Raw genomic sequence first — 19,066 nt, forward strand, 5'->3', positions numbered from 1 at the left:
TTTCTTGAGTGTTATTTGGTCCACTCAGAGGAACGTGTTTAGATTTATTCTATAGATTCATATGTGTTGTATCATTACAATAGTCCTTGTGGTTTCCTTATAGGTCTTTTGTTTTATTTAGAAGTGATGTTTCCATCATCATCTAGTAGGGTTACAAAGTGATTCCATAAGCACTTGTCTCCAGATCCCCTTTGAGAAGCAGGATTCTCAATGGCTTTTTCAGAGCACTGTTATCACTAGTGTCATACAGTTTATTATGTGATAAACAACATGTGACATCTTGCCCACTATGACCCCACACAAAGCGATTGACTAAGGATGTCCTCCCAGAAGAAGACATGACTAGAGGATGGCTGGAGGCAGGAAAGAATTGTGTCTGAAATATTAGGAGAGACTTTGTAGTGATGTCTCTACTGACTGTAAGTTGAACATGCTTTCTTTCTGGATGGACAGAAGAGTGTTCACTTTTGTTTGAGGTGAACCCAAAATATTGTGATCAGAGAAAACTTCTATTCCAGTAATGATCATTTATCTGTCTGTTGTAAACAAGGCTTATAGCCAAAGTTATTTGTAACTTCTATATCATAGCCCTGTTTGTTGACTATGTCTCTTCTAGGTTTGTGTTTCATTGGCTTAAATGGAAAACTGAATGTCATTTTAGTCATTCCTTCCTCTGTACCTCATCCGTGATTTGGTGTTGTGCCCACACCTCTTTAGTATTGCTCAATCTCTCTCTTATAAATAGTGTAACACAAAATAATGCCAAAATTGCCGAAAATCTAAATTATTATAATGGTTTAAGTACCAAAAGTCTATAGGGTCATTAGAAACCCCAGGTATGTAATAGTGTTTATGATTATTATTATTATTATTTTTTGGCACATCCATAAATCACATCATTTTCATGTAAGTTTATTATAACAGGATATTTATTTCTTTGTTTATTACAAGAGAAATATGCACTTTATTCATACAAATAAATATGTTGATTTTCTGTGCAACAATGTTGAATTATAATTAAATATGCTATTTCTTACTCAAGGTGACACTGATGTTTCAGTGATAGACTTGATTTACATTTGACATTGCTATTTGATGAAGAAACAACATGGAGGTAAACTATCCAAGTACAACACATGAAAAGTATGAGATGATTATAATCATTTGGGTTTACTACTGAAATTATGTAAATTGTGCATCTATTCATCTGTGCATAATCTGGTAAAAGTTGTAAATTGTATCGCACTATAATCATGTTAGCAATGTTTACGTCTTGTGGCGATAATTTTGACAGTGTGTATTATAATGTTTTATAGACTGTGTCTATTCACTTCTGTTGTAAGTGCCTTTCTGTTCCTGTAAAAATAAAAAGAAATTCAAAATTATGATCAATACTATGGTTATTGGCATCATGCAACAAATGCTGTTGATTAAGCTTAGTTGTCATTGAATTAAACAGTCCTTTAAATATTGAAGCTTTAGTTTCACTTTTGTTTTGTTTTACTTTTCGATTCTTACCTAAAGTAAAATTGGCAAAGTGATCAAAAATGTACTGGATGGAGACATGAAAATGTATAATGTCTGTTTCATTTTTAATAACTTACAGACTTACCTCTTTAGTTGACTGGGAATGATTCCAGATTGTACATTGAGTGGCAGTTTTCAACCATGTGTATATGTAATATATCTTCATTGCTTTGAGCCTTGATCCACCTTAATAGCTGGACAACACATTACTTGTGTAATCTCCTGTCACCACTGTAGTTTTGTTGATAGATATAGCTTACATAGCTGTTCACTGAATTGAGTAGTTTTCATTTTTCACAGATATCTGAATGTTTGTGTTTTTATTTATTTATAGTACAATAAAAATGGTGTCCATATATCCGTATGTATGCATATGTCTTCCTGCCAGTGTTTAAGTGGGTGGTTCACTGATGGTTGCTTTTGATCTAGCTGCCCAGGTTTATTGACATAATATATTGTGAGTATCGTTAAAGTCATGTCACAATCACTCAGCTCACCCACAGAGATATATAGAGATACAGAGGATCTGAATTATACTAATTACACATCTTGAACAGCAGTGAATTTGCTCTATCATTAGTGTCACAGCATGAACCTTCTTGAGTGGTTGTGTGGATAAAAGTGGCCTTATCAAGCTACACCTGAACTGTGTGTTCACATGGGCTGAGGCATTTATAGCAGAACGTTCCAAAGATTAGACATCAATTAGAAAGTGTTGTTTACAAAAATTTATTCATACAAATCTTACAACACTTTTTTTAACATTTAAAAATGTCACCCCTTAAGGAGTTATACGTATGTGTTAATAAGATGATGTCACTTGCTAATATTCACTTGTCACAAATAATGTTTCAGGTATAGATAAAACTTTCACATTAAGGCTTTCGGCGCTTTCACAAATGTACACAACAGGCTGTGCCGTGGCCTGGGTTCCATAAGGTTTTCCGCTCGCTGTCAAAAAACCCTCAAGCAATGCAACAAGAAACAACACAAAACCTATCTATTCTTCATGGACCTCTACACAAGTTTGGGCAACAATGTGATAGTTACTGAGTAGAGCGAAACAAAATACGTGCTTGCCACACTTACACATATTCATCAGCTTAAACAATCCAGACAATTAATACTTTTACCATGTACACCAGTTCAGTAATAGATTTGATCACAATATATGCTGGCCATGCTTTTCAGTTCTAATTAAATAATTAGTTTAACCAAGTTTCAATAAAAGGAGAGGGAAAGTAAAGATGAAGTCAGTGAAATGGAATCTAATATTTTGCAGCATTGTAGGGCCACTGAAATTGCCATCCATGATAAGTGGCGATTTTTTTTATCGTAAGTTGACACAAGGCACCTAAGCCAAAATTCATATCATATTTCATAACATCATTATGTCCACACATTTACACATACATTCACTCACCCACCCACCAAACACACACATTCCTCTCAGAGACACATCCATACTCACATGAAGCCTGGGGAACAATGCCAATTTGAAGAAAGATTGATTTCATGCCTGGGACAATGGTTTACATATTGAATTAGTGGATGAATAAGACCTGATTTCCACATCAGGAAAAATATACTGAATGCAATGCAGGCGTAACCAAAATATGTATGATTAAAAAAAGAAAAAACAGAAAAAAACACTATATGATTTTGCAGTGTGTCCCTCCCAAAAGCCTAGTATCTGTCCCTCGTCTATACATACAGTACAACAAAAAGTCTATCTTGAACATGCAATAGCTCTATCTGGCCATAAAGGTAACGTAAATGACAATGATCAGTATGAGTTTCACAAGGCCTCCCCACTTGTTCTTACTGGTCTCCTCATTCACTCGTCTCACATTCCTTCGATCATCAGCACTAATTACAGATAAGCATTAACACAAATTATGCAGGTCTACAATGAGGTACTGAAATTGTTTTGAATACTTTATTCTATCTCAGCAGAATTAAGGAGCAATTGTAGCCTCTATGACAGTACCACCATTGAAGAATGAAATCATGGATATGAGGGTACCATCCACTACATTTGCAGTATATTACACAGACGGAGAGATTTCACTTTTTTTTTTCTTCACTGGCACATTTTTAACACAGACTTAACAAGATTTTAATATTGTGGTGTCATTAAATGATGTCATTATTTCAGCCAATAGTTGATATTGGTTTAGTCTAGCTACAGAGAGCACATACCAAAGCATTCGCAGCTTCTGTGTTACAAGGTGTAAGATCCGCAAGTCAGAATCAATGCAAAGCTATCCACGAAGGTTTTGAAAACATGCAAACAACTGAGAGAGTGACACACCTGTTCCACAACACATTTTAGGGACTCAAGGGATGATGCATTTAAGAATGTTAGGGCTTGTTTGGTTCTATACCATTTTAAATTCAAAAGTGTCCTCCTTCCTCAGAGGCATATCTATTCTGATTGCTAATGGAGGGACCGAAACAGTGAGCATGGAACAGACTGGAATGGAAAAATGTAACTGCATGGGAAACAAAGAAGTGCAAAGGACATGCATGCATACATTATAAGTATAGCATGCAGAGAGATGAAAAAGAGAGATAACTCAGTGAATTAAACAATAGGAAAAAAAAAGTATATATATAAAAAAAGGATATTAACACAACAGATACTCCAGTGTCATGTTTTCCAGTCAGGCATTCTGGCTACTGGCTCCAGTCACAAAACACAGGTGAGACAATCACATTCCATCTGGTTAAGACAAGGTGATTTGAAGTACATTTCACAAATGAGTGGGCTAAGAAAGAGGGAATCGAGCCAGCTACTATATATATATATATATATATATATATATATATATATATATATATATATACATCTTTCCAACTCAGTCACAAAAGAAACAGCCCTGCATTTCACAGAGTATGTCCCATTACATCCCTGGGCAGACTTTGAATAAAATAACATTATACTTTTTTATCAGATTACAAAAATAAGTATAACATTCAGCACTTTGATTGTCTTTTTAAAATCTATTTATTTTCTGCATGTGATGATGAATTTGAAAAGATATCAGGCGCATAAACGTTCAAGGTGCACATTTTTTTCTTCTTTTTTCTTTCCTTATGGTTTTTGTTATCTTTTGCTTTCAACATTTATAGCTAAATACATGAAACTAAACGGTTGGTCCACAAAGTATAACTGTGCAGTTTCAAGTGCTTTTGTACAAAAAGAAAAACAATGTTATTAGTAAAATATTCATTTTAATGGCTTTACTTCATACATAAATACATGTTTAAGGAACACAGGCGCGATCCACTGATTAATCAGTTATATCAGAATGAATTTGATCTTAGGGTTGAATGTACACATGGGAGGGCAGTCGGGAGTAGTTTTGTCAGCGCTACAAATAAGCATATCGACGTCCTTTGTTTTTAACTCTCTGTCTGTACCTTCGGCCCAGGACCGCTGCTAAATACTTTTTGACGGCCATCTGTTTTCGGTAGCGACTGTAAATATCGGTGAAGATCCCGTCCGAATGCCTTTTTGATAACTGTTCCGATTCGTCCTCCTCGCTGCTTCCTCCGCTGCAAATAAATGAACTATTATTAGTCTTCTGACTGGTATAGAAAATGTGTTAACAGGTTTCAGTACACAATAAATTATCTTGGTGATGCAAACATATTTTTAAATTCTATTGTCTAATTAAAAAGTATCATGCTTTTTTTCCCGTTAACGTTACAACGAATTATATTAGCTACAAATCGAAGCAATATCCCGCAGACAAGCCTCATAAATTATGCATGTTGAAATGAAATGTATTCTGGCAGATTGCCTCTCGACAGTTTTTCCTCTCAAAATAGGCAACATTTTCATGTAACACATACAATTACAAAAAACACTTTATGTATTATGTTGCATCTACGAAAAGTTCACAATGAAATTCCACGCCCATGCGAGCCCACAGACAAAGGAAAATAATAAGACACGATAAAGTCAAGACAAGACAATCGAGACAACCTCCACTGAAAATAAGAGGGGAAAAGCAAAGATGACGGCAGATAAGCGCTTAAAATTGCCCTTACCCTACGCGAACTGCCATCAGAGAATGCAGATATTTTCGTGCAGATAACTGAACCAGGATGTCCCTCAAGGCTCTATCTAATAATCCATCTGCATGCCTTTTCGTTCTGAGATAAAACGCCAAACACATAATATCAGTGATGACATACCATAGAAAACCTTCAATTTATTATTTATTTATTTATTTATTTATTTATTTATTTATTTTTTTTTTTTTCAGAGCAATCAGTCTGATTTAATTATATAGCCTACCTCTCTCGGTTAAACGCGAAACACTACTTTCGATTTCCTTAGTAAATCTACCATCTATCTATCTATCTATCTATCTATCTATCTATCTATCTATCTATCTATCTATCTATCTATCTATCTGTCTGTCTGTCTGTCTGTCTGTCTGTCTGTCTGTCTGTCTGTCTATGCTATGCTGTGCACTTTGATAAAAATATCAACAGCAAGAATAACAAAAAAAAGCAAAGGGTAAAAGCTGGGAAACAAAATGAACAGACATAGCGGAACAACATAAATAGACAGAATGACTTTGTTCTCAAATAAAGCAAGTGTGAAATAATGTACCTTTTCTCTGGTGGATAGTATAGAGTGTATATGTCATCCGTGAGAGATGGAGGACTTCTTATAGCAATTTGATCAGTGCCAAAAGCCAGGTCGCTTAACGAGTCTCCGTCTTCGTCAAATACATCATTCTCTAGTCTGAAATGAGAGAAAAAAAATATAAAATGCACTGAATAAGTCCGTATTTCATCACCGAAGATGTCGACAAAAAAAAAAAAAGAAAAAAAGGCGTGTTTTGTTTATTATTAAATTGTAGCTACCCTAAATTATACATCATTTTCCCGTACAAAATATGAATAAAATAAACATGGAGATGATAAAAAAAATGTATCGAACTGAATAGTGATAGTCAAATAAACAGACTGTCTTATCATTGTTATTTTTTTTATTTTTATTTTTTTGGGGAGGGGGGTAAATAAGAGAATATTCAGTACCTATTTCATGTTAATATGGCATTTTAATAAATCTCTTGTATACAAATGAGAGATTATTTTAAGGCGACCTTTCGTAGTTTTTCTTTTAAGAATAACCTACAACTCATGATAAAGTTTTCTAGCCTATAAGTTATTAGATAAAGTATCTAAACGAGTTTTGATGTTGACTTGTGAAAAGTACGAGATATTGTCATTATAATCTCACAACAGTAAAATTACAGGTCTCGCACTGCATTCTCATTCGTTTCGTTCGGTTTGTACAGTGACGCCACTGTACCGTCATCTTACCGACAACCCGTTACATTCATTGGCTTCTCATTTTCATACAAGCTGCACTGCATCTGCCTGTCCCGATGGAGAAATTCCTTCTTAGCAATGCGAATGCCCTCCCACATTGCTCTTGCACTGTAGCCTTGCGTAAACACTCAGGGGGAAATCTCATTAGGTTGTTACTATTTGAATGGAAAAATACCACAAAGCCCATAATTGTCTTCTTTAGTCACACAATTATGAGGTTTTATAATGGATAAACCCCTTTTCCCTTTTTTTTTTTTTTTTTTTGAGCCCCATAAGGTTTGAGTGTGGAATGCGGAGATGAATCATTTCACCAATCGAGTATTTAGATTGGAGAATAAAACTCCTCGTCGGCTACTGTCCGTGATTTTTGTATGAAATACAATCCCAAACGTTCAGTAGAAAAGCATACAGATAGTAGCCTACAGATACATACCTCATCTTGGGAAAAGTCATCCCAATAGGCGTGCAATAGGCGCTGTAGTGCATCATGATTCCATAGATGAGCAACGCTAAAGTCGCTTTACTAGATCTGGCCATGCTGTAAAGATAAAATAAAGTTAAATCAATTAAAAATATAAAATTAAAACACTACAGACACGGCACCATACCGTCCAGGTGAATTTACAAATGCGCTGGTTATTCTGACGCGTAATTGGTAGCTATATCCGACTTAAGTAACATGCAAATAACTTTTTGTTAAGAAAGCTGATAAAAATCCAGACCGGCAAAACAGGACCAATATACATTTTTTAATCGTATTTTCCGTTCGTAAGATGACATTTGAAAAGTTTAAAGAATGCCATGCATGCGCAACAGAATCCTTCTCGCGATGAGACAAACGACAAAACCGGGATAAAAAAAATAATAATAAAACGAAAATCCATGTGTATGGGTGTCTTCGTATCAGAAATCCTTGGTTTAAACAGAATAAAAGTGTCTTTGCCCGTAAATTGAGGATTGTAACCTACCTATTGCAGAGTAGGTAGATAGAAATGCTGTTAGATGCGACTCGGGTGCGGCTGTGATTGTATGTGAGAGATAGAAATCTTTCTCACGGCACCTCTTCCCTGAAGCGCCACCGTCCTTTCCTTATGTGCTCGTCAGTTCAACCCCTGCACTTGTCTTTTATACAATAACCAATATAAACAAAATCACTTTGGCAAACAAAACTTAGTTGAAATCAGCTGCGCTCGTTTGTCTACATATCTTTGTACAAAACTTTTTCTCCTGTGGTCCGATTACCTCGGATTTTATCCATGAATAGGGAGTCTTGCCTTTTTTCAATAAGTCACATTAGGTATGCCATAGACGTCATCAACCCTTCCTCTCGGGATGTAATAGTAGGCTACAGTTCCTTCCTCGTCGATGAACGAGTCACAGACATAAACCTCAAATAGAACTCAAAGCGTAATTTCTGTAGATAGGACCATTTTAAACTTTTTTTCTTTTCTTTTTTCTTCTTTTTTTTTTTTTTTTTTTTTTTGCAACTTTACATGACAAGCTGACAATGTCAATTAAGATCAACTGTCCGTGGGTGGTGAGGTCCCAACCCACATCAGTCGCTTTATACAGACACTTTTAAGCACGCACTGTTGAGCTGAGCAATGACTAGAATAGAAGTTGGACACGACAACTAAAAGTGCCATGTTCAAAAATGTAGAATAATTAGAGGCTGGGAGCTGTCCACTACTGTGGTTCTGAAATTTGCACCTGAATGAAACCACAGTCCAGTCGTATTTGACTTCCCCTACTGGATTATACTATATTGACACAAATAGACTGTTTATTGTTCACACAGTTCCTGATAGGCCTACTCTTACTTTATGAAACATTTAAAAGACAAGCTTATGGCACATGCGTCATGGTCTGTTCTTCGTTGAACGGAAATGAATGCATTTGGCATTTGGCAAGGAATACAAACATATAGGCATATTTTCATCTTCCACTTATACCCTAAATATGTACGTAAGTATTTTATATCAGGCTAACAAGCCAGGCATTAGTCAAGCAATCTACTTTTGTTTTAGTATTGTAAACAACATGGATCCCCGATGCATTGACTGGCTTTTTTCCGCACATTTGTGACGAACACTAGAGTCGTGCTCCACCTATTAATGTGGTTTGAATGAATTCATATGTGCGTTTAGTGAACTCTGACGTGGTATGACGAAACTAGAAGTCATCGCTAGGCATATATACTCACTCTTCCCGATCATAGTGCGTGATGTAGTTGAAGAATGAATACGCGCGTTTGTACCTCAATACTGCCACCACGTGGTTCTGATTTGAAAGAAATCACAAAAGCTTCCGTGTTCCCAGATTTTGTTTTCTGTAGAGCATGAGCACCTGTGGACGAGGTAGCCTACAGCCAAGAGAAACATGATTGTACGAGCATGAATCATGTTTTAGCTATGCCTTATCGTGTTTAGCATTTGGCCATCCAAATACAGCATTTATCCAGTGATACAAAATTACAGCGTTTATCCAGTGATACACAATTACAGTATTTGAGTTTGTTTCTCTAAAATTGATTTTTCATTTCTCCCCAGGTCTCCCCAGAATATGTTGTCTATAAACATTGCTAATAAATGGCATGTTAATATGCTCAAGACTGAACTTCATGAACACCAGATTCCTGTCATTTTCTGGAAATCAGAAAATTAGCATGCGTATACACTATTCTTCAGTTTTCTGGGTCAAAGTATGGTTGAATGCCGGTATATTGTGTTTGCAAAGTGTGCATCAGTCCTATTACTACTGTCAGGGTTGGGGAGTAACAGAAAACATGTAACAGGATTATGTATTTAAAATGCAAAATATAAGTATCTGCATTCCATTACAGCTACAATTGAAATAAATGGTAATTAGAATACAGTTACATTCAAAAAGTATTTTGAGATTACTTATCATTTTATTGTCATTTGTTTAATTTAATATTTATTCATTTTAGATGGAAAACATTTATACATATAAATGATGTGATCCAAAGTGCATTTGAACAGCAGTGAAACATTTTCTTATGATGTGTTACATTCATACGAGCAGACAGAGAAGTACGTTTGGAGCAGAAGAAAAACCTTGTGTAAATTGTCAGCTAAATGCTAAGCTGAAAACCATTTCTAGCCATTTTACATGCACATGTTAAAAAATCTTATTCTTGATAATAATTTTTGTATTGTTTTCCTGTAAAAATATCAAAAAATCAATTTGATTGATCTTATTTTAGAAACAACACTGCATAAGATATTTAGGTTTTTCAGATAATTTATTTGTAATATGTGTATTTTGTCTGACTGTACTGGCAGAGCTTTTATAGTCAAAACAAGTGAAAAAATCTACCAATGCTGAAGTAATCCAAAGTATTAGAATACGTTACTGACCTTGAGTAATCTAACGGAATATATTACAAATTACATTTTACAGCATGTATTCTGTAATCTGTGGAATACATTTAAAAAGTAACCCTCCCAACCCTGACTACTGTATATTATTTTAATACTCTTTAGATGCCAAGAAAACTAGGGTGTTTTAAGGTCACACATAAAGACACATTTGCAGGAAATTGAGCAAAAAACGAACTATAAACTACAGTAAATAAAGCATCTAAGAGGTACCGGAACACATGCTATTATGGACAATGTGTGAGTCAAAAGGAATAATTATTTACAGTAAAGCTATTATGTTGCTTCCTCTGGGTATACTACTGTAACCAATGAGATTAGATTTGTCAACTGGAGTGTAAGTATTGATGTCCTTAATTACAGCAGGAGGCAGTTACTGTTTCGTCACAATGTCATTTCAGTTTTGCAAATGGTGATTTATGGATTCCCCAATGAATGGATATGCCCTCTCCATGACTCATATATGTAGGCCTGCCTATAATGCTTTGCTCTTGCTTCTGGTTATTATTCTGATTCAATTTATATAAATGATTATTTAATATTTAAATCATAAAATAGATTATATACATTTTAATTATTATTATATATTATTATTAAAGTTACATTTAGTTGTGTGGAGTTTTAAAATGTCACTAATCTATGCAAATACAGGTAGTTAATGGTCAAAGACAAAAGTTGGAGTATTTTCCTTTTTTCGCCTGCTTTTTAGAAGGGGAAAAAAAACAGGTCTTGCTGCCTTTGGGCCGGGACATCTTGCTAATATTGATAGAAAAAAATAAATTCCAAAGTTTATTAAGACATTTTTCTGGAGAATAAAAGGCCTGTCAATTGAAGCTCAACCAAAGTTAGATGATGATCCAACAGGACACGACCAAAAGCACCCTTCTGCTTTGGCCTAGTCACTGAGTTCTGACCCTGATCGAAATGTTACACTACTCAAGAGAGTAATTAATTCTAGACATCCCAAGATTGTTGGGATGAAACCGTTTTGTAAAGGGTAATGGTGCAAAATTCTTCCATGTCATTGTGCAGGTCTGATCTTCGAATACAGGAATCATGGTGAAGGATATTGCTCTCAGTTGCGGGTCAACCAGTTATTAAAGGTGCACTCTGTAATTGTTTTCTGATTAAAAAAGCTTTAATTTTGAAACATATTTATAAAATCATGAGCACTCACATAAGATGTAGGCTACATGGGGGCTGGCATGTTCAGATCACATCATTAGCTGAATACTAACTTAACCCTTAAGTGCACTGGAATTTCACCAAACACTCTTACATCTGGTCCTTAGAGACCTGGCCCTTATATCTATCACAAATGGGTCTACAAAATGCCCAGATAGTGTACATTTCTCAAATTATATTCAATAAATCGAAAATAATGTAATAAAATATATGATGATGTTTTATTTTTCATGTATCAAAGAGATCATAGAACTGAAAAAGTAGATTTGCACACTGTAATAATATTCCCATTTACTGATTTTAAAACAACAACGTTTTTTATCAATAAATGACAATGACCCAAATCACCCTTCTGATGTGGCCCAGTCACTGAGCCACTGACGAAGACAAATTTGATCGAAACGCTGTTGTTGTTTTTATATCAATAAATGGGAATAGTACAACATTGTGCAGATCTTCTTTTTAGTTCAGTTTCAATGCCTTGCCTTGATCTGGTACCTGCTGAAGGTTGTGTGTGTGGATGTGTGTGCATTTTCCCTCTTTCAAAGAGATAATACAACAAATCAGGACAAATCTAGAACAGGATTCACTACTTTCAGACTGAAATTTGATGAGACGCAACTTGCAGTGAAACACATAACACAAAGATACACATAGGCTAAACATATTTATTTTCTCAGGCACTTTTCGAGTCTAAATACACACACAAATTACACAATTTCAGTAGTACACCCAAATGACAATAGTCATATCATACTGTTCATGTGTTAAACTTGCTATAATTTACTTCCACATTGCTTCTTCATCAAATAGCAAAGTCAATTGTAAATCAAGTCAATCACTGACACATTCACCATTGTTGATAGTTCATTGTTGCACAGAGAATCAATGTGATACAATATTCATCTCATTCATATATAGTTCTCATGTATCTAGTAATAAACAAAGAAATAGATATCCTGTAATAGTAAACTTATATAGATATGAAATAATCATAAAAACATAATTAAATGGAAGTGCAAAAAACAAAAACAAAAAACACTCTTACATACCTAGGGTCTCTAATGATCTTATACATTTGACTTTTGGCACTGAAGTCGTAACATTTTTTTTAAAAAATGGTTGCAAGTGCTGCCTTTTTTAAACACTGTTTATAAGAAAGAGATTGAGGAAAACTAAAGAGCTTTGGACATTATAATAAAAACAATTGATGAGATACATGGGGTGGAATGAGGTCTGGGAATATACAGACCGGGTTAATCTTAGTCAACACACTGATATTGGAAGTTTTCACTCATGAATAAAATTCATCACAGCTAACTGTAAATAGTGAATTTCACATCGGTAAAACTGAGTTATTCAGTTTGAATGATGCTGCATCCATGTCCTAGGTGTCAGTCCAAGATGACCTACAGTAGACCTACATAATAACTGGGTGCACCTTTAAATCAAGGGTTTTACTTTTTCCACCTAGCACTGAGAATGTATCTATAGCGTGTTAAAAAAAAATGGGCTGTATGATGCATACACAATAAAATAAGATATGTATCTATGCGAATAATAGATACATAACAGAAATGGAAAATCTAATTGTTAAATTCTGTTAGTTTAGGACAGGTGCAATCCTGACATTTTACAACAATAAGGCTGTAGTGTTATAAATCTCCACTTGATGTCAGCATTTACCAATGGATTGAGCTTTCCGTTTTCGTTGTCAACTAAATGGTGTTGCATTTTTACTTAGAATTTTCAAAAATGAAATATGAACTTGTTAATGAATACTCAATTTAATTTAGTTACTTTAGTTATTGAAACAGTTTTAAAGAACAGTGGGGGGAAATCAGTAGTTAGTTGTTCATCTTGTTATGGGACACAAGCCCTCTGTCCAAACGTAAACGAATGCTACAAAGCTGCAGTCATTTAGCCCACATGCAGGGGGCGCCATGAGTCTAATCCAAATACTGGACGCCAGGAATCGGCCAGTGTTTTTTCTAATCCAGGCATATAGAAAGCTGTAGGCTATATTATCCTTAAAAAGATAACTGTCTCAGGTTCTCTTCTAGACTTGACAAATAAGAAACTGGGATTTCTTGCTTTACCCATTCGCGGTGGCGGCCATATTGAGGGATGCGTGGTTGCAAGTTAAACCCAATTCATATCGGAGGGAGGAGGCACATCTGCGGGAGTCCGTCATGCGTCCTAGAGCTGTCGTTTGTCGTGTAATAGCCACACAATCTCTACCGGTTCCGGTTTAGAGGTTTTTATTTGACAAGGTTGATTACAGTTAGCCTACAATTTTTATACTATAGCAAAGGAACACAAACAAGTAACGTGACTGGATTAATAATTTATATCACGGATTTCCCTCTATTGAGCACAGCAGTTATTGATCTCGTCTCGTGAGGCTGTTCACATGGTAAAGGAATGGGACAGACTGTGATTTTCATATTTAACACAAAAATACCACACTGAGTGCCCCCCGAAACAATTATTGAGGACGAAGCGGTCGGGAGGCGTATGTAACCTCAAGAAAAAAAGAACCGATTCGGGAAAGGTAAGGAAACAGATTCGTGCTCGGTTCCTTTCTTGAATGTCGAGTCAAATGGCCTAGTCTTCTCATGCATTTGATTTTGTGTAAAACGAGTCGGGTAGTGCTTGAAAACAACAGCGGTGCGCTTAATTCTGCGTGTTTCCTCCCAAATTGAAAACAAGTCTCTGCAGCGGACACTTTTTAATTTTGGAAGTTTCCAAGCCGTCGAGCAAGTTTGTTTCGGCACAGCGCGAGAATGAAACGTGGCTCCTTTAAGTTCCCACCTGAACTAGATTTCGTGGAAAACGATATTCGTGTCCTGTTCGCGAATAAACACGGGTTCTTACGAACATCAGAACTCCAACCTACGATTTTGTCTAATTTCTGTCTGTTTACAAGGAATTTTGGACACATTTCAACAATGCAGGCCTCTAGTTTACCTAGAAGTCACAGGGAACATTGGACGAACGCGTTTGAACGTCTCACTTTGATACATAGTAATGTTTCTCCCTCTCGATGAACTGTAACGTTTCTTATTTTTGTGTTTGGTATATTTTCAGCTTTGTATGACGCTTGACTTAAAGCGGCCCGTGGACAGTTGTGAACTATTAACACTGGAGCCGTAGCATAGATTTATAGCATACATTTACATTGAATAATTAATGCAAGCATGTCATAACAAAGCTGTGTTTGTGTGTTCCTGAGTGCGCAAGCGCTAGAATAATCCTTTTCCAGTAATCCTTCTGTGAGCACAACCACTGCCCCACTGGCTGATGCTGACTTAACTCTCAGCGAAGGGAATGATGCCACCCTTCAGCTTTCTGATCTGTTTCAATTCTATCCTGTATACCTCTTACTATCATTGCGTGCAGATTATGTCTTGAACATATCAAACCAATTCTATCTAGTAAAGATGATTTTGATTGCATATGTAAATTTTCCATTTTTTTAGAAACCGCAGACACATGACTTGACTAAACCAGAACAAGGAGGAACTATAAAGCAGTGGGGAGATCTTGAAAATATTGCATTTTATGGATTTTAGATGCTTAACTATGGATATAATGGAATTTTTATTTTCTTTGGTTGTTTTTGAGCTAGATATGAGAAGTGTGTATAGAGTGCAAATGTTGATGTCAGAATAGTATAAGTTAAAATATCCTGAAGTATAATGGTACATATACTGGAAATACATTGATTAAAACTTCTGTGCCTCTGAGTCTAGGCTATACATCCCTTCTCCTCATGACCATCTTTTTATGTCCTCTCTCACTCCAGCCTTTGACTGGCACAGCAGGTGGCTTTTGTGGTATGAATGGACTCGGAAGGAAGTTAGTCCCTCTACTTGCTTGGCTCTGATTGGCAACAGTAGCAAAATACCATGGTGATTAGGCCATTCCGCAGTGATTCGAGCATGCCAGAGCAACTACAGTGTTACACTTAATGTTCAGCAGCCAGTCTCAGCCAAGCTCAGTATTTACAAACACAGCATTTTCACTGAAAACCTACCTTTAATAGTACTTGGTCACCAGTAAGATTTTTGTGCTCTTTAGAATGTCGGGGCTGTCCGGCCTTATGAGATGCTTGACATTCTTCATATGCTATAAAGTAGGAACTTAACGGTTTAATTTAGGTTTTGTGGTCTGTGCTGTGATCCAGTCAGCCTAGTTTATGATGTATCCAGTGCTATGATGCGTGCAAGCTGTGCTGTACAAATGGGAAGTGCATTTAGTGCTTAAAAAGGGATTTTAAGATAAACCACTGAACATCATATGGGGGAACCCACACACTGGATCATCTTTTATTATCAAATAAGAGCAGACTTCATTTTAGCTAACCAGTGTGAAGTGGCAAATTTATCGCAAAATCATACAGAAAAAGGCTCCAGGGTTCTGCTGGGTCTTCTACAGCAGAATGAAAACTTACTTGCAGATCTTATAGAACAATTATTTTATATGAAATACATTTGTTGGATTGCATTTAAGGAATGTGTAGCAGCCAGGTCTACGGAATATGAGAACACGCACTGTGAATCAAGGCTCAAAAATAAAGCTGGCCCGGAGTCAGTTCGGTGGAATTGATACTTGCCCAATGTGACCAGTGCTGCGTTGTATGCATATACATCTTATATTCATTGATCTTGAAAAGAGGTTTAACACCTTGCATGATTTAAACTTGTCACCAAGCAATAATCATCTAGCTGTCTAACATAGATAAGATTTTGTTGAAGTTGCAAGAATTACTTTGAATAGTCTTGGAACCAATAATAAGAAGTGGCTGAAAATTACAAACCACTCAGTAATGTTCTACAATGTAAGCCTTTATTTTCTAGTAGGGGTGGGAATCTTAAGGAATGTAATGATTCCGATTCCTGTTAATGATTAATTTTCCTTAATTATTCCAGTAATTCTTTTAGTACCTTTTTTTTTTTTTTGAAGAATTATTTGGAAATGAGAAATGCAATTCTTTTTGTATTTACTACCCACTGCTATGTTTTCCAAATTATGAGATCCTTTCAGATATCTACAGAGTAGATATAACAAATAAGAAATGCATTTAATACAATTCTTGTAAGAAGGTATAATTGCCATCCAATGATAGATATCTGTAATTATACATTGTAATATGAACAAACAGTAACAGTTCCAAGGACAGTTTAGACTGTGTTTTGTAACCTAATGTTCAGGCTTGTGATATTTCAACAGTTCTTATTTAATTTTGAGTTTACTCAAAATTGACTTTCAAATCAGAATAAGATTACTTGTATTCTGGACTATAAATGGAAGTTCTGTAGATTCAAAAGAACCGGCTCATGAGAATGATTCTTTCAGGAATCAAACGATACCTGAAGTAGGGCTGCTCGATTATGGCAAAACTCATAATCACAATTATTTTGGTCAATATTGAGATCACAATTATTTAACACGATTGCTCAATGACTTTGGAAGCATCTTGCATTTTTTTTTACTTTTAAAGAAAATATTTATATTTTTAACAGTGGATTTCCTTGAACTTGAAATGTAAACTGCACTGGGTAGGAGAGGAGGCTATTGTCATATGATAAATATTGTGTGTTACTTATGGTAATCAAATAAAAGAAAGCCTCCATCACCATAATTTACAGCAGTGGTGCTCAATACCAGCTTTAATACCATAACAAATATCAGCACTAAATAATGTTAATTATGGAAGAATGGTTTCAAGTTCTTAAATAATTATTCAAGACTTGTAAACAATCAGTAATAAAATAACAAAAAACAGCAATGAATAGGAATAGATGAAAAATACAAATTAAGAAAATGCAGTGCTTTTTTTAACAGCTTTAAAAGTAAACATACAGAGTGTAATGCACCATAAAACTACTACTGGTCCTCACTGTATTATTCTAATACATTAATACTTTTTAAAGCTACTAATTCAGTCGAGAGCAGTGAGTGATTTCTTGTTATGGTTGATTGATTATAATGACACACTACATAGATGGCAACAGGTCCGTTTACATTTGCTGTTTACGTTTACATTAGACATCACTCTCTGTGTTCACATGAATACCTCACCAAGATGGGCTTTTTGACAGATTTCTGAAATGTATTTACCCTTCAGGTGCTCATTAGCGCAAGCATTTTCGGAGCAAGCGTATGTTCAGCACACCCATACGCCACCTATCAATGATACCGGGAGCAGCTGTTACTCTTACGTGCTTTGGATTACTATCAACAGCAGAATAAGAAAATAAATGTTCTAATAAGTATTTTTTCGTAATTGACGTTTTAATCTGTCTGCTTGTCCAGTCGGGCATGTAAAATTGTTTTTCACTTGCCCCTTTAAAAATCCACTTTTGCCAGACAAGCGTTAATATCGAGCCCTGATTAAATATTGTATTCAGCATTCTCCGATAACAATTGTTTCTTCTGCCGTATCCTAAAGTCAATGTATGTTGTTTTAAAAGAGTTTTAGATATTATTTTGGGAAACAAGCCAAAAAAGACAACTAAAAAAATTATTTTGTTCCAGTGTTTAATGGAATAAGGCTACACCCTTTCTGTTCACTTCAATCCATATTTAGCTCACAAAAAACTAACTTTCTCTTCTTAATAGAGCTGCATATCGCTGATTTTCTTAATGATAAGATACACACAGTTAACGTGACATATATTGTGATTTACTACGTCGCGAGCCATCATGTTATAATCTAGCTGCAGCAAACACGTGCAAGTGACGAGGGTCCCCGCGCCAGAGTGTACATCAGCCGGGAGAAAAGTTTGCCAGAAATGCCAGTTTCTGAGTTTATTATCATAACCCTCTTCCTTATTATTTGAAATTTATTTAAGGATGCTTTTAACCCTCTGGGGTCTAAGGGTGTTTTGGGCCCTGGAGATATTTTGACATGCCTTGACATTTGTGCTTTTTTCAGTTGCTTAAAAACACATTCATGTCTAAAGTCTGATAACACTGTATTCAGCACAAACTGGGCTACAATAATATGTGAGCAACATGTGTGTACATGTTTGTATTTTTGAGAAAATAACATTTATGCATGTTTTTTGAAAAAACTAAATGTTTAAGTAATTGAAATAAGGCCATATAACACATACTAAACATTTTTCCACAAACCTTTTGAGAACTGGATCTTGTAGCCTAGAGGTTTTTTTTCTACAAAATGATGTGAAAACCATCCTGATCACTTATTCATACAAAACAATATACCAATTTAACTTTTGTAAGACACTTTTAGTGTTAGAAAGGTCATATGCGAGGAGGCGTGAACTATCGTGAATATTGATTGTAATTCACACCCGAGGAGACAAAGACCCGTCCCCTTGGCCTATCACTGAGGAATGTGACAGAAAATGAATGTGAGGAGACTTGATGATCAAAATCAAGTTTGAAGTTAAAAGTAATCTGACTATACATTTTCTTTACATAAAGACTTTACTTAATTTTAGACCTACACCTTTAAAAGAAGTCTCTTCTGCTCACCAAGACTGCATTTATTTGATCCTAAAAACAGTGATATTGTGAACTTTTTACAATTTAAAAGAACAGTTTTCTATTTGAATGTATTG

At 35.4% G+C, this 19,066-nt stretch overlaps 2 protein-coding genes across 3 annotated transcripts in view; one reads left to right on the top strand and one right to left on the bottom strand.

Moving 5' to 3' along the window:
• Positions 1-2,249: 2,249 nt before the first annotated feature.
• On the bottom strand, positions 2,250-8,128 carry LOC127648697 (glucagon family neuropeptides-like). Of its 2 annotated transcripts, XM_052133418.1 has the most exons (5): positions 7,854-8,128; positions 7,319-7,423; positions 6,158-6,292; positions 5,587-5,691; positions 2,250-5,088 (listed from the first exon to the last, which is right to left on the bottom strand). In XM_052133418.1, the coding sequence occupies exons 2-5, from the start codon at positions 7,420-7,422 to the stop codon at positions 4,905-4,907; spliced, it is 528 nt and encodes a 175-aa protein (XP_051989378.1). In that variant the 5' UTR covers position 7,423; positions 7,854-8,128; the 3' UTR covers positions 2,250-4,904. The 2 variants fall into 2 exon arrangements, with proteins under 2 accessions (XP_051989378.1, XP_051989379.1); XM_052133419.1 differs by lacking the exon at positions 5,587-5,691.
• A 5,373-nt stretch (positions 8,129-13,501) lies between these two features.
• The window catches only part of LOC127648695 (tyrosine-protein kinase yes-like), a 52,429-nt gene continuing 46,864 nt past the window's right edge, over positions 13,502-19,066 (top strand). The window contains exon 1 of the mRNA XM_052133414.1: positions 13,502-14,025. The gene's annotated coding sequence lies outside the window, so the exon portion shown is untranslated. The remainder of the gene's footprint in view (positions 14,026-19,066) is intronic.

This window comes from Xyrauchen texanus, chromosome 9 (genome assembly GCF_025860055.1).
Source record: "Xyrauchen texanus isolate HMW12.3.18 chromosome 9, RBS_HiC_50CHRs, whole genome shotgun sequence".
In the NCBI taxonomy this organism is placed as follows: Eukaryota; Metazoa; Chordata; class Actinopteri; order Cypriniformes; family Catostomidae; genus Xyrauchen; species Xyrauchen texanus.

What these genes read in the sequence shown, in the direction of transcription:
- LOC127648697 (XM_052133418.1), bottom strand. Translation starts at nt 7,422, where the DNA reads ATGGCCAGATCTAGTAAAGCGACTTTAGCGTTGCTCATCTATGGAATC. An exon ending in ATGACTTTTCCCAAGATGAG is followed by an intron (nt 6,293 to 7,318) that starts GTATGTATCTGT and finishes CTCTCATTTCAG; the next exon opens with ACTAGAGAATGATGTATTTG. An exon ending in CTGATGGCAGTTCGCGTAGG is followed by an intron (nt 5,089 to 5,586) that starts GTAAGGGCAATT and finishes ATTTATTTGCAG; the next exon opens with CGGAGGAAGCAGCGAGGAGG.